Raw genomic sequence first — 15244 nt, forward strand, 5'->3', positions numbered from 1 at the left:
AATCAAGTGAAGAAGTGATCTATGTGATTACTACTGTGGAATTGTGAAAATTTAAATTTGATATATTTCAGAAATAATCACAGTAGAATAAACAAAAGAAATATATAGGAAATATGGTGGTTTGTATGGAGAAGATGCTTTTGAGTGTGTCAAATTGAGGTTTAAGAAGGCACAGCTAACCTGTAATAAAGAGAGATAATGAAGACAGCGATGACACGGGAAGAAGTACATTGGACCTTCTAACGTAGTTAAGTTCTACATCAAGCAGATTTGGGCATGGGTATAACTGTTCAGATATTACTGACCCATACCATTGAAATCTGCACTGTGGTCCTGTGTGATTTTACCTAATTTTAGAAAACAGGAGAAAACCTAACTCTAAAGTCCAGAACAAACATGACAGAAGAAGCTCTAGAAATATTGTGGAAAAAAAAATTGAGGAGAAAGGAAACTTTCTTTTCATATTATTTTATTTTTGCTTTTTGTTTTGTTTTAAAGATTTATTTATTTATTATGTATACAGTGTTCTGTCTGCATGTATGTCTGCAGGCCAGAAGAGGGCACCAGATCTCATTACAGATGGCTGTGAGCCACCATATGGTTGCTGGGAATTGAACTCAGGACCTCTGGAAGAGCAGTCAGTGCTCTTAACCTCTGAGCCATCTCTCCAGCCCCCTCATATTATTTTTAAAACTATTAACATCACTCATTTTTTTAAGAGAAAAAAACCTTTAAAAAAAGTTACTGATCATATTTTGAAAAACACAGTGGCATATCATTAAGAATAAAAACCCTACTGGACATGACAACATATCCCCGTCATCTCAGCCTTGGGAGCCAGAGCTAGTAAGACACCAAATTCAAAACCAGCTTGCACATATAGCAACACTGTCTCTAAAAAGAGAATAGGTATAATTAGAGAAACATGATGGGATAATTGTAAAATATTTGTGGGGAAAATTGAGTTTATTATCTCAGTGAATTTCAATTTTATGACAGATTGAAACAGATGAAACGTAAGTCATTAAGATGCATACATGTCTGACCCACATGGTGATAGACACTCAGGACACAGACAGAATAGTGTGTGTGAGACTGTCTGAGCTCTGTGCTGACTTTTAGGCACTGTTTCCAAAACAAGATCCACAACAAAAAGCAGAAACTGCATGTGAGGGGCAGTCATGGTCTTCAAAGTAAGAGAGAAGTTTTTTTATCTTTAAGTTACAAAGGGGTCTGTGTGGATGTATGTTTGCATGTATGTGTTTTTTTTTTTTTGATAAAAGTAAATGATATACACTATTTGAAGCAAATTTTAAAATAACAAATACTATAAAATACTTGAAAAAAATCACTGAAGGGCTAGTGTCTCCACAGTAAAATGTACTCTGAAATTGAAGAAAAATACTAAGTAAAGTAAGTCTGAAGAATATGACAAAATTGTTCAAAGACATTTTAAAAATCAGGCTTGGGAAAAAGATAGTAAATGACTCTTAAGTGAAATCTTTTACTTGTAAATATAGTTACTAAGAAAGTTTCCAAATCCAAAAGGAAACTTAAGATTTAAGTAAAAATGTAGGTTTTAAATACTTAATACTATGAATATAATTAGTTTTTCTTTCATTTTAGCACTTCAGAACCCAGAGGTGGTAGCCCTTCGAGGCGGACTAAACACCATCCTGAAAAATGTGATTGATTGCCAGTTAAGTCGAATAAATGAGGCCCTCATTACTACAATTTTGCACCTTCTTAATCATCCAAAGACCCGACAGTATGTGCGAGCTGATGTAGAATTAGAGGTAGGCACTTTTAGTGTTTCTAATTTAAAATACAATTCTTAAAAATAATTAATGTGTGTCAGGGCTCTACCTTGGTGAATGTCTGTGCACCATATGTGTACAGAGCCCACAGAGGCTAGAAGAGGGTGTCGGAACCCCAAGAAATGGAGTTTCAGATGCTTGTAAGGTACCATGTGGGTGCTGGGAATCGAACTTGGGTCCTATGGAAGAGCAGCCAATGGTCTTAACCCCTGAGCCATCTCTCTAGCCCAAAATATATACATTTAAATACATAACCTTACTTTGAAATTTTGAGATTATAGACTCAAGTGCTACATTAACTATCTAACCTGTGTTAGTTTGGTTTATTCTCATTTTGTATAGTTATTTGATTAGTAATAAATTAAAAATGTTATCAGTATTTCAGCAACATGCAAAATAGTTCATTTTGTATTAGCCCTAAGAAGTTTCCTGAGCAAACTAAAGGATGAGTAAAGATTATACTAAGGCACCTTCTAATAAGAAATTCACTATGTTAATATTGTCTATTTTCTGCTAATTATGTTCTGTTTATTCATTAAACAATACAAAATTTTTTAACATAAGAACCACTTTGGGGACTGAAGAGATGGTTCAGAGAGAAAACTCTTTAACATGTAATTTGACAGCCTGAGTTTGGTCTTGGGACCACGTAAAAGCTGGACATGATTCAATTTTGTGATCCCAGAACTGCCTGGAAGCTCCTGTAGGAAACTCAGGGGCAAAAAATCAGCAAGAAGAATTCTTCCTCAGAAATAAGGTAGAAGAGAGAACAGACTCCCAAAAGGTGTCCTCCAACCTCCATGTGCACACCATGGCATATGTGTACCTATGCTCACATCATAAGCGTGTGTGCACACACTTATACACATCCTAAATTAATAATACAAAAGGGGAAAAATACTTTGACACTATCTGTAATGACTGTATCTTTTAAAAATATGAATGTACCTTTAAAAATGTCATATGTAAAACATTTACTAATTTAGGTAGAATTTTTATATATAAATTACTGAGGTTACTATATTTTCTTATGATAAGGTGTTATTAACTGAGGATGGCAGCACCTGACTATAATCCTAGCATTCATGAGGCAGAGTAGGAGAAATGGGAGTTGGAGGCCAAACAGGGCTCCTAGTGAGACGATATTGGACAGAGCAGCTATCACAAGTTAGATCTTAAGAGTTGGTTTTGAATGTAATACATTATTGTTTGTTGAAGATAGCATCTAAAATAAATTTAAGTCGAGAATTCAAATGAGATTTAGAATGCTTACCATTTTCTAATTATCCCTACAATTTTAGGGCAGGAGCCTTAAAATGTTGTGGTTCTGATTTTATTAGGATGTTTCCTCTCCCCTCCCCCACCTCTCTTTCATGTGATCTGGTCTTACTATGATCCCTGAGATGGTCTCCAGATCGTAGACTCCTACCTCAGCTTGCCATGTAGGTGGACTGTAGTCAGCACCAGCATTCTTGCCATTGGGACTATTTTTAGAACGTTACAGATGATGAAACTTCATCAGACTGTCATTACTAACAAATGTAATAAACATAATAGTCTCTTAGTGATTTTTAAATGTATTATTCATTGGAGTCCTATGCCAATGGGTATTACTGATCTTTCATAGAATACTTAGCTTTAATTTTTATCAAGTTGAATAATTACTATTAAAAATTGAAGATGTTTTTATTTAAAGAGAGGAGATGACTCAAGGTATTAGCATAGGCTTTTTAAATTCTATACATTATAAAGCAAACTAGCAAACCTTTATGTAAATGAAAATAACCTGTGAAGACTATGATATATTTTTAAATAAATTCTTATATTTTATGCTTGCAGCCTTAAACATTTTTTTCCCTTAATAAGATGTTACCCCAGTGACACAAAGCCTGAGAGGGTCGACTATAGGCTGTACAGGTTCTGTTAGATGATGAGAATATAGTTCCCTCAAGAACATACTATATTAGGTGTGAATTTATCGCATGATCTTGCTAACTTTGTGGCTTTAGACAAGTTATTTTAGTTTTTCTTGACTTAAATTTTTCTTTTTTTTAATTAAACTATCTATTTTCATTATACATACAAATCCAAGTTCCCACTCCTTCGCCTCCTCCCTTTCCTCTACTTACCCTCCCATCCACTCCTCAGACAGGGTAAGGCACATTTTTTGGGGAAGGTCCAAGGCCCTCCCTATTATACCTAGGCTGAGCAAGGTATCCATACAAAGAGAATAGGTTCCCAAAAAGCCAGTACAAGCAGTAGGGATAAATCCTGGTGCCACTGCCAGTGGCTCCTCAGTCTGCCCCAGTCATACAACTGTCAACCACATTCAGAGGGACTAGTTTGGTCCTATGCTTATTCCTTCCCAGTCTGGCTAGAGTTGGTGAGCTCCCATTAGCTCAGGTAGACTGTTTCAGTGCATGTCTCCACCATGGTCTAGACCTCTTTGCTCATATTCTCACTCCCACTCTTCAGCTGGACTTTGGGAGCTCACTCCAGTGCTCCACTAGGTCTCTGCCTCTCTTTCCATCAGTTGCTGGATGAAGGTTCTGTGGTGATATTTAAGATATTCATCAGTTTGACTACAGGGCAAGGCCAGTTCGGGCCCCCTCTCCTCTATTGCTTAGGGTCTTAGCTGGGGTCATCCTTGTGGATTCCTGGAAATTTCTCTAGAGCCAGGTAGGTTTCTTTGCTAACCCAATAATGGCTCCCTCAATCAAGATCTCTTTCCTTGCTCTCATCTCTGTCCTTACTCTATCTCGACTATCCTGTTCCCTCAAGTTCTCCTTGCCCCTCCCCTTCTCCTCTCCTTTTTCCCTTCCATCCAGCCTTCTCCCCCTACCAGATTCTCAAAGTTATTGGAATAAAGGTCTCAGTTTAACATGCAAAATATTGTCTTTAAAATATCATTCTTGGGATGGTGTATGCCTTTAATCCCAGTACTTGGGAGACAGAGGCAAGCATAATTTTCTGAGTTCTAGACCACCCTGTTTTACATAGTGAATTCCAGATTAAGCAAGGCTACATAATGAGACCCTGTTTTTTTGTTTTTGTTTTTTAAAAAAAAAAAAAGGAGAAGAAGAAGAAAAAAAAATCCAATTCTTGGGACTGGAAAGGTGGTTTCATGGTTAGAGCCATCCGCTTTTCCAGGGTCCCAGTTTGAGTGTCAGCAAACAGCTCTTGTAACTCCAGCTCCAGGGACACCTGCCTCCTTGGCCTCTGCGGACACCCACACTCATGCACATGTGGTCACAACACGCACACATAGTGAAAAATAATCGAAAGGAATCTTTTAAAACCCCGTTCTCATTGCTAAGGAGTAAAAAATTCCCTACGTTCTGTTGAAAGCACTGGCAGAACATACTAGGATGTCAGAACAAACAGATAGACCTAGTGTTACTGGAATTGCAGTATAACTGCCTTGGAGTAGAATGATTAGCTGCTTTCATTTATCTGCATAGAAGAAAAGATCAACCACCTCTAGTGGGAGATAACATCAGGTAGATCTTTTATAAAATGACTGACAACATTCATTTAGAGTTGTCTAGTCATGGACTGGCTGGCTCAATGTATGAAATGCTTGGTATAAGCACAGGGACCGAAGTTGGCCTCTCCAGCACCCAATGAACAACTGGATATGGTAAAATGTACCAGTGACAGATGGGTCCCAGGGGCACAGTACCTTATGGACTAGCGTAAACAATGATCTCTAGGTTCAGTGGGAGGCTATATCAGAAAATACGGTGGAAACGCGTGTGTGCTTGGACAGACAGTTCAGCTCCCAACATACATGGTTTCTATTCATACAAAAAAAATCACATTACTGAAAACGCAAAAGAAAAAAGTTCTTAGTACTTGATTAGGCATAATCCAAATAGAAAAGAGTTTAAGTAAACCATACTTAATTTGTTCTGGAAAACAATTGTAAGTGAAAATATGATAACTTTTGTCTTATAATTAGACATACAAAATGAGTCAAGTGAAATTTCTAGTGTGAAAAATAGATCTAGAAGTCAGGATTCTGTGAAATTCCAATTTTATTGTGGACAAGGAGATGTCAATAGGAAACTGAAAATAACCAGAGTAAATCACAGAGAGGATGAGCGGCACCCGGGACACAGAACATCAACACAACAGTTCAGTCCTTAGGGAGGAAAGAGAAGATGAGCAGAAAGCAAGGATCCACAGAAACAATGACTAAAATTTAGCTTCGAGATTTAACTACATTTTTCAAATAGAATGTAAAAGAAAATAAGTTGTTAGACACTCCATCCTAAGACTGCTAAATCCAGATTTCATAAACTCAAGAGCAACTTAAGGAGAAGAAGAAACCAACAAAAAGGCACGTGACTTCAAAAGAACCTTTGACACTTGATTTCTCAACAGTCAATGGAAACGGGTGTATTTGGTAATCATATTGGGTGCTGAAGGAAGATGACTGCCAACCCAACACATTTATGCCTGTGTCTGCTTTGTTTTATAGATACATATTATACCTTAATTTATGAACTAAAAATTCAGTTAATGTACCCAAAATCACGCTACATTTTTTAAATGAATTTGAAGATTAAATAACTGAAACAGCTAATCCTCTTAAAGACACAGGAATGAAATTAATTTTGTGTTATAGAATGCCTTTTATAATAAAAATTGCTTCTGTTTCTACTTCCTTTTCTAATTAGCGAATTTTAGCACCCTATACTGATTTCCACTACAGACACAGTCCAGATACAGCTGAAGGACAGCTCAAGTAAGTACCATGAGTTTCTGCTAGGGCGTGTGGTGTCTCTATACTTATATTAAGTGCTACGTTAACACTGATAGTGTACAGTGCTAGGGAGTGGGAGTATACGTGAATGTCCTATCTCAGGGCTTACGTTGTACTCTCTGAGTTACATAGTATACACTAAAGGAAGGCTTTGAGAAATTTAAATGTTAATTTGTGATCTTCACATTGATACAGCACTGGATTCCTTTGATTTAGTAATTGTTTGATGACTGAAGATTACTGAGCCTGCTGTGTAGAAAAGCGGAAGAGAATGCTGGTTGACAAGCTTCTGTGGTGGGCGTGGGCTCTTGCTTCTGGAGCATCCTTGTTGCACAGATCCTCATTCAGCTGGCTGTGCTCTCGTGCTCAGTTGAAGCCCAGCAAAGAGCAGTTTTCAGAAGGATCAAGATTTCTAACTTAGTTATAAATCATGGTGTAGATTTTATTTTTATTCATTAATTTATTTGTGCCTTTCTGTGTTATCTCTGACTAGCCAGGAAACTGCTGTGTAGCCCAGTCTGACCTTGAACCTACAGCAGTTCTCCTGTCTGTCTCCTGAGCTCTGAGATCATATTGTCAATTTAAAATTAAAAATCAATTTATACTAATAGTTGACTAATTGTAGAGTAATGTGCTCTTTTTCTAAACATCTTGTTTTGATTTCAAACATAAATACTTTAATGAAACTCACCTCCTTTTTTCTCTTGTGTCTTTACTAATTCCCCATTCCCACCCTCCGACAGAGAAGACAGAGAGGCACGATTTCTAGCCAGTAAAATGGGAATCATTGCGACATTCCGCTCATGGGCAGGTAGGTTCTATATGTTGCTCAGTGACGTCAAAGAATAGACCTTAATTGGTTTTTCAAATGTTTAATTGTTGTAGCATCTAATTTAATTACAAATGTAGTTTTACATTTATGGTATTATAACTAAGGAGATTTACACAAAATGATTACAACACAATGAAGAAAGTTTATAATAAGTAGGATATTCCATTCTGTATATACACATTCATTATACTTGCAAGACTGTGCTATTGATTACCTGGACATTTTAAGAAAAATCCAGCATGATCTACATTCCTGAAGAAGACTCGCAAAGTAAAAGACAAAACTCCTGTATCATGTATTGCTGAAGCTTCTTACTTAAAATCGTTTAGTAATGTCATAAGTAGTAGGTATGTTAGGCAGGGTGTTAGGAGTCTCAAACATTGTTGTTACTTGTTTTGAACCCAGGGCTTTGTGCCTGATAAGCAAGAGCTCTATTCCTGAGCCTCATAACCAGCTCACCAGAGTTCTTTAATATCGGATTATACATGTTTCCTCATTCTCTGAAGTCAAAAATATTTTTTCATAAAGTAATATGGCCATTGACTTTATTTTCCGGCAATGATTATCTTCTTAGTATTCCTGCAAAGAGAGCTTGTAAGGGAACGTTAGCATAAGCAGAACAAAGAAACTTCCTTTAATACTGCTGTGTATTAAGTAACCCTATCTTACAAATACCTTTTCTATACAAATGTTTATCCTAGCCACTAGGCTTTCGCTGGTGTGTCTAGTGTGCTTCTGCCATCTTAGTACCTCAGTGAAAACCTTGCCTTATCTGTTGTGCTTACCTTCATGGACAGCTGAAAGGTTGTGTGTGAATGAATGTAAGAGTAAATAATAATAATTTTAATACTTATTCTAATTTATTTTTTATTTCCAAAACTAAATGCTAACAAGTATGTGATTTATTTTAAAATTAAGATTTATGTAGTTTTTACTTCTGGAAGCTGAAATGTTCAAGAATGTGGCATTAACCTCATATGGCGAAAATGACAGACTGCAAGCTCCAGACTTTGCTCTTGTAGAGTTAGTTTTGGGGATTTGTTAGGATGACCTCATCTAATCCCCAGTCACCTCTCAGAAACCATCAGTGTGCATTTGGGGACTGGGTTTCTGGCATGTGATCATTGAGGTCCCTCAAGGCTGAAAGTATAGAGCAGTGCATCCTAGCCCCCAGGTCCTCTTTAACAGACACAGCTTAGGTCCTCCTGCTAAGGAGGATGCTGCTATTTTCTGTCATTAAGTGTCCTCTGTTATCTCCAGCTTAACTGCTGTCAGCGCTGTTTTTGTTTTTCCGAAACATATTGATTGCACTGTGCTTTAACTACCAAGATGACCTAACTGCTCACTCCTCGACCTTCCTTCTAGACTATTGTTGTCAGCCTCTGTTGAAAATTCACCTCATATTATACCACACCCAAAAGGAAGCTGGTCATGTGTGAGGAGGCTTATAGAACGTTTCGCCTTCCTCTGAGCAAATGGCCTACACATAGAAAAAAAAAAAAAAAAGAAAAAAGAAAGAAAAAAAATAGAAAATTCACCTCATACATTCTTACTAAGTGACTTTCTCCCAATGCCCTTTATATTGACTTGTGACTAGAAACTTTAAAACTTTCTACTTTTTGTTGAACGATGAAAATAGTAGCATTTCAAGTTCCCACCTTCAAAATATTTTTCTAACAGAAGCATTTTCCTACATAGTGTTTAGATTCTGTGGCAGTGTTTATGAATTAAATAAAGTGCTACCACGATGACAGGTTTCAAGTTCCACATAACTGATGGGATGGTAACTTCAGCAGCACAGATTTTCCCCAAGTGTCAACAGCCTTTCTCCTGTGTTAGCAGAAAAGAAGGTTTATACCCCTTATCATAATCTCTGGCTTCTCAAGGTGTGAGAAGTGCTCTTCAAGAACTTAAGCACTTAATTCTGCTTACTATGTTTAACTTGAACTTTGTTTCTAAGTCTAAAGAGAAATTATCACTTATTCATGCATATGGACATACAAATCAAACATCCTTAATATGAAATCCAAATTGCTTCAATAGCTGAGATTTTTTTTTTGAGTGGTGACATAAATAGAAAATTTTACATGTGACCTCATGTGATTAGTTACAGTTAACACAAGAACATTTGTCTTCTGGATATGTATATAAAGTATATATGAAGCATAAATGACTTTATGTTAGGTCCATACCTGAGTTATCCCATGACAAATGTGCAGGTATTCTGAAGTTTGAAAGAAAAAAATCAGAATTTGAAACATATCTGGTTCTAAGGATTTTTGTTAATGGCTGCTTGGCCATTGTAGTGGTGACAGAGAGCTTTAGAGTCCTGTGCGACTACCCTAACATTTTAATACAAAACATTTGGAAGAATTTTGAAAACTGCTGTGGTTAGCATGTATTCCTACTGTGTAGATTTTGTATCTGTCTCCACTATCTGCTTGTCTGTCTGTCCCTATGTGTCTCCATCATTCCATCTAAGTTTCTGTGATGTACTGTGAAGAAGCTTGCAGATGCCAGCGTTCTTTAGTCCTGGAAAAGGTGCACATGCACACTCTGGTTAGCTGCTCAGCACAAATGTTCTCTTGTGCACTGCCATCAGCCTGTGTGAGTTCAGTTGCTCTGCATCCTTTGCAGTGTTTGCTGTTATCATCCCCAGTGTTAACTATTTTAGTGTAGTGGTGTCTCTGATACAATTTGCATTTCATGAAAATTAATGATACTGAGCATTTTATGCTTGCTTATCACCTATTTACATATCTTTTGTGACATAAATTTTTAGTATGTTCAAAATTCTGCAACTTAAACTCTTTGATCCGTGAATTTAGAGTGTGTTACTTATTTTCATATATGCATTCAACTGATTTTAGAAATATATTTGACAAATGTCACATGGGTTTTTTTTTTTTTTTTCTGTAGTCTGAGGAGTATTTGATAGGAAAATACTGTTGTTTTTCTCTCTCATGTTCTTACTTCCAGACAGGTATTCATGTATATACCTTGGTGTTCATCAGTTTCTAGATATGAAATAGAAATTGATGAGGAATTTAGGTGATGGACTTAATGACAATTTCCAGTCGGTGGGGATTGTCAGAGAATACTTGGTATCCTTTAGTTAGATGATATCAATTAGAATAGCCAAGTAGTATAATTTAACTTGAAAGATAATCACAGATTTTATATCATGATATATTATTGTAGAATTTCATTCTTATTTTTTTTAACTTTTATCCTCCTTAGGTATTATTAATTTATGTAAACCTGGGAACTCTGGGATCCAGTCCCTAATTGGAGTACTTTGCATACCAAATATGGAAATAAGGGTAAGTAACAGTTACTGTAATTCTTACATGCCTGGACTCTTAAAAGTTACATTCGTGACTGAAGAGAAGGCTTCTTATTAAGAGTGAGCTGTGCCCTGCTCTTGTGGAAGACTCAGGCTGGGCTTCCAGCACACCTGTCATAGCGACCTGTGATTACAGTTCCACTAAAGTCTAATGCCATTGGTCTCTACAGTCATCTGCACTCATCTCAGGCTGGTAACTTTTAGTGTAGAGCATTGTACAGCACATGACTACGTAATAGTAATATATGGATCATTTAAAATACTGTTGGGAGTGACAATTCTATTAAAACTTGAGTTAAAATTATTAAAACAATGCAAGTGAAACAGAAGAACATTTTTATTTTAAAAGAATCAAACCTATATATATCAAAAAGTAGATGTATATTTATGTGGTCATGCTTTGTAATTTATATATTTTTGATACCATTGTTACCATGTTTTTATTTCCAAGATGGTGACTGTCACTAAAACTAAGTTATTTATGTCTTGATTTATTAGATATTTTTATAAATGGTTATAATTAAGACCTTTATAGTAAGTAGCTAAAAACAAATTGAATGTAGAGGGGAAAAAATACATTAACTCTTAAGTTCTCTTTTCCCTTAAATGTTTTTGTTTTAATTTTGTTTCTCTGTTTTACCTCCTAGTTGGTTTTCTTTAAATGAACCATACCTGTAGCTGAACAAGCTTGTGAGAAAACCTTGGCTAGGCATTCCTTGCTTACAGTGTGAAATAAAATGCACTAGACCATGGAAGTGGGAGGTGTGCTTATAAACGAACACATCTCGAGCAAGGAACAAAAGGAGCAACTTTGTTGACCCTTTTTGGGGTGTTGGGAATCAAACCTTGGGACATTGTAGGCAAGTAGTTTGCCACTGAGCACACTCCTGCTGACTTCCTGGGCCTGGAAAGAACTGAAATCTGTTTTCAGATTTGCACAGTGGTGATAAGGAAACACTTTCTTGGAAAAAATTGACATATTAAATATTTAGTAATTATCTCTTCCCTAATATAATCTTGATAGAATGTGATAGGTATGTTTTTATTAATTTTGTCATTCTTTGAATATGATCTTTTAAAAGTCATTAAAAAACTTTTGTAGAAATAAGTGACCTGTATTTGTTCTTCTAGCGAGGTCTGCTTGAAGTGCTCTATGATATATTTCGTCTCCCTCTACCTGTTGTGACAGATGAGTTCATAGAAGCCCTGCTCAGTGTAGGTGAGTACTAACACCTGCACTGGGATCTGTTGCTTTTAAATGACTTGATGGAAATAAACGACAAATTGGTGAAATACTAATTTGAACATCACTTTCTCTTCTTTCGGGAAGTTAGACATTATCTGACTCATAAAGTTACAGCTGCTATGCCATGTGTGTGTTGCATGTGAGTGTGCAAGTATGCTCACTCCGTATGGGGCTTCTTCCTCTGTCACGCCCTTATTGTTTTGAGATAGAGTCTCAGTGAACCAGGGCCTGATTGTTTCAGCTAGTCTGGCTGGCCCTTGAGCTCTCCAGATCTGCCTGTCTTCACTCCCAAATGCCACTGTGACAGGCACACACACTACTTGACAAGCACAGACATTATAGAAGTGTCCACATAACAGGCCCAAGTAACCACCCCTTTGCCAGTCATGACAGTCTCTACCACTCCACAAGCTGATTATTTTTAAAACCCCCTTGAAGTTTTCTGTAGTCTGGATAGCTGATAGTCCAACACTCATCTTACTCACTGTTACATAATCTGGTAACTACCTGTTTTAACTCTTTTAGATCCAGGAAGGTTCCAGGACAGTTGGAGGCTTTCAGATGGCTTTGTGGCAGCTGAAGCAAAAACTATTCTTCCCCATCGTGCTAGATCCAGGTAGAATATAGATATAAAAATGATTCATTTATTACCATTACTGTTTTGGTTTTTTTTAATATTTATTTATTTATTATATATACAATAGTCTGTCTGTGTGTATGTATGCAGGCCAGAAGGGGCACCAGACCTCATTACATATCATTACAGATGGTTGTAAGCCACCATGTGGTTGCCGGGAATTGAACTCAGGAACTTTGGAAGAGCAGGCAATGCTCTTAACCACTGAGCCATCTCTCCAGCCCCCACCGTTACTGTTTTTATGTTATGTAGAACATGTAAATTTTTTTATGTGCTTTTATTTCTAGACCAGACCTCATGGACAATTACTTGGCACTGATACTTTCTGCATTTATTCGTAATGGACTTTTAGAGGTAATGTTTCGACACCTTTATTCTGTCCGTTAACAAAATTCGTTAGAGTGAGAAACAGATCTGATGCAGAAATGTGTCTGTGTGCACCATTGTGCAGCAGTGATGCTTTCTTCTTGCCGCCATAGGGCTTGGTTGAAGTGATAACGAACAGTGATGACCACATCTCAGTTAGAGCGACCATCCTTTTAGGAGAGCTCTTGCATATGGTAAGTATTATGACCTCTGGTTATGTGGTTAAAATGTGTAGGATTTTAAATGATAAAACTGGTTAATTGGATGGCATTACTTTATGATAGCTCAGACAGTACATTTTCCTTTTGCCAAAGCCCTTGATTCCTGATAGAGATGTTCTATGTCTATATTAACTGGTTTTATAAATGTAACAAGTACTGAATGTTGATTTTTTTCTTTAACCTCTTTTAATGTTGATATTTTGATCCTGTAAACCTTGATTGCATTCAGAAAGGCATCCTAACTGAAGAAAGCAAGAAATAAAAAATACAAAACCATGAATTTTATGTCTGCTAGGAATGTAATCCATACATTGTAGTGACTTATTGACCTTCAGAAAGTTTAGTGAAAAAGTTTTAAATATAATACCTGAATATCACTGATGTCCACAAATTAATACTTTTAGGTTTAAAGAACGAGATTCTTTGGGTAGAGGCTTCAGCTAGGCCTCCTTGATTTTTTTTTCTGACATTTACTAACTACCAGAAACTAGAGGCTGTGGGCACTTTTCTATACTCTTAGTAAACTGAATAGGGAAAGAATTGTGCATTATAAAGATTTGTACTTGTAGGTCACTACCAACTGATAAAATACTAAATAAAAATCACTTTGGACTTGATTAGGAAGAAGTGATTATTTTGATAGACCTTTTCATATTCACCATGGCTTGCTTTTATTGGCAGAAATATTTTTTGTTTGTTTTTGTTTTCTTAAGTGTTTCTGGCTGGGTGTGGTAGCACCTGGTCTTGATCTTAATTGCAGCACTCAGAAAGCAGAGACATGTGGATCCCTGAGTTTGAGGCCAACCTGGTCTACATAATGAATATCAGTGAATATCAAAACAGCCAGGGCTACATAATAGACACTGTCTCCAAAACCAAAAATGTGCATGTTTCCTTCTTTCTTCCCCCAACTCTTTTTTTTTCCCACATAGTAACTGAGCTGTATATGTAAGGTACAGGATTAAGCATTATATAAAATCTGTCTTCTTATCAATGACGTAGTCACTTTCTCTGATCTCATTGGCCTATCTGTGAAAGCACTAAGCAGTACTGCAAATTCTCGCATTAGATAAGCTGTATGTTAAGTCTCAAGATACGATTTCCTATAAAGATATTAGTATTTATTTCCTCTATATGGAGGAATCTTTTGAATTTAATATTTTCCCTCAAGTCTCAGAATTCTGTGATTATCATGAAATATAAAAGCTGACCAGACTGAAAGATAACAGTATTAGTTACATTTACTATTTTTATCATATCTTCTTATTTACATTTAATAAGTGTACTTATTTGTAGAAAACTGGTTGGGTAGTGGAATTTTTCCTTGCACCAGGAGATAATGTTTCTGTTTAAAGAGTGTTGCTACATGGCATCAGCATGTTCTGAGAAGGTTGATATCGTTTCTGTACTTTTCTCAAATATGATGCTTTGCTACCTAATTCTTTAGGTCATTTAAAATTCTCATTATTTTAAAAATATTTTAAATGTGTGTGTGTGTGCACGCGCGCGCACCACATGTAGGCATGCAATTGTGCTATGGTACATTGGGGATCAGAGTACAGCTTTGAAGGGGTTGGTTTGTCCTTTCTACCATGTGGGTCCTAGGATCAGTCTCAGGTCCTCAAATTTAATGGCAAATATTCTGTCCTGTGAAACCATCTCACTGGCTCCAACCTATCATTCTTAATGGAATTGGATGGGATTAAAAATGCTAAGTATGTGTGGGTGAAAAATAAGTTAATTTTATGAAAAGCCTTGAGTTTTATTAGTCTTACATACTATAATATGTCTGTAAGTAACTGTATTTGTTTCTAAAATCTCATCTAGGCAAACACAATTCTTCCTCATTCACATAGCCATCATTTGCACTGCTTGCCAACCCTTATGAATATGGCTGCATCCTTTGATATTCCCAAGGAAAAGAGACTGTAAGTATTAGAGCCTTAGCAAAGTATGCTTAATATATTTAGTATCTTCCTAGATAATCTTCTCTTTAAACACGGAGAGAAAA

At 36.5% G+C, this 15244-nt stretch overlaps 1 protein-coding gene across 2 annotated transcripts in view; it reads left to right on the plus strand.

Annotated features, from left to right (window-relative positions):
• Window positions 1-15244, plus strand: part of Rictor (RPTOR independent companion of MTOR complex 2) — a 90247-nt gene that overhangs the window by 45813 nt on the left and 29190 nt on the right. For both annotated transcript variants that reach the window (XM_050138927.1, XM_050138929.1), the window contains exons 8-16: window positions 1627-1796; window positions 6500-6567; window positions 7329-7396; window positions 10658-10740; window positions 11895-11982; window positions 12535-12625; window positions 12934-13000; window positions 13126-13206; window positions 15061-15161. In XM_050138927.1, coding sequence (XP_049994884.1) covers window positions 1627-1796; window positions 6500-6567; window positions 7329-7396; window positions 10658-10740; window positions 11895-11982; window positions 12535-12625; window positions 12934-13000; window positions 13126-13206; window positions 15061-15161 — 817 coding nt within the window. The remainder of the gene's footprint in view (window positions 1-1626; window positions 1797-6499; window positions 6568-7328; window positions 7397-10657; window positions 10741-11894; window positions 11983-12534; window positions 12626-12933; window positions 13001-13125; window positions 13207-15060; window positions 15162-15244) is intronic.

The sequence above is a fragment of the Alexandromys fortis genome, unplaced genomic scaffold, assembly GCF_014885135.2.
Source record: "Alexandromys fortis isolate MF-2015 unplaced genomic scaffold, M_Fortis_MF-2015_v1.1 scaffold_37, whole genome shotgun sequence".
NCBI lineage: Eukaryota > Metazoa > Chordata > Mammalia > Rodentia > Cricetidae > Alexandromys > Alexandromys fortis.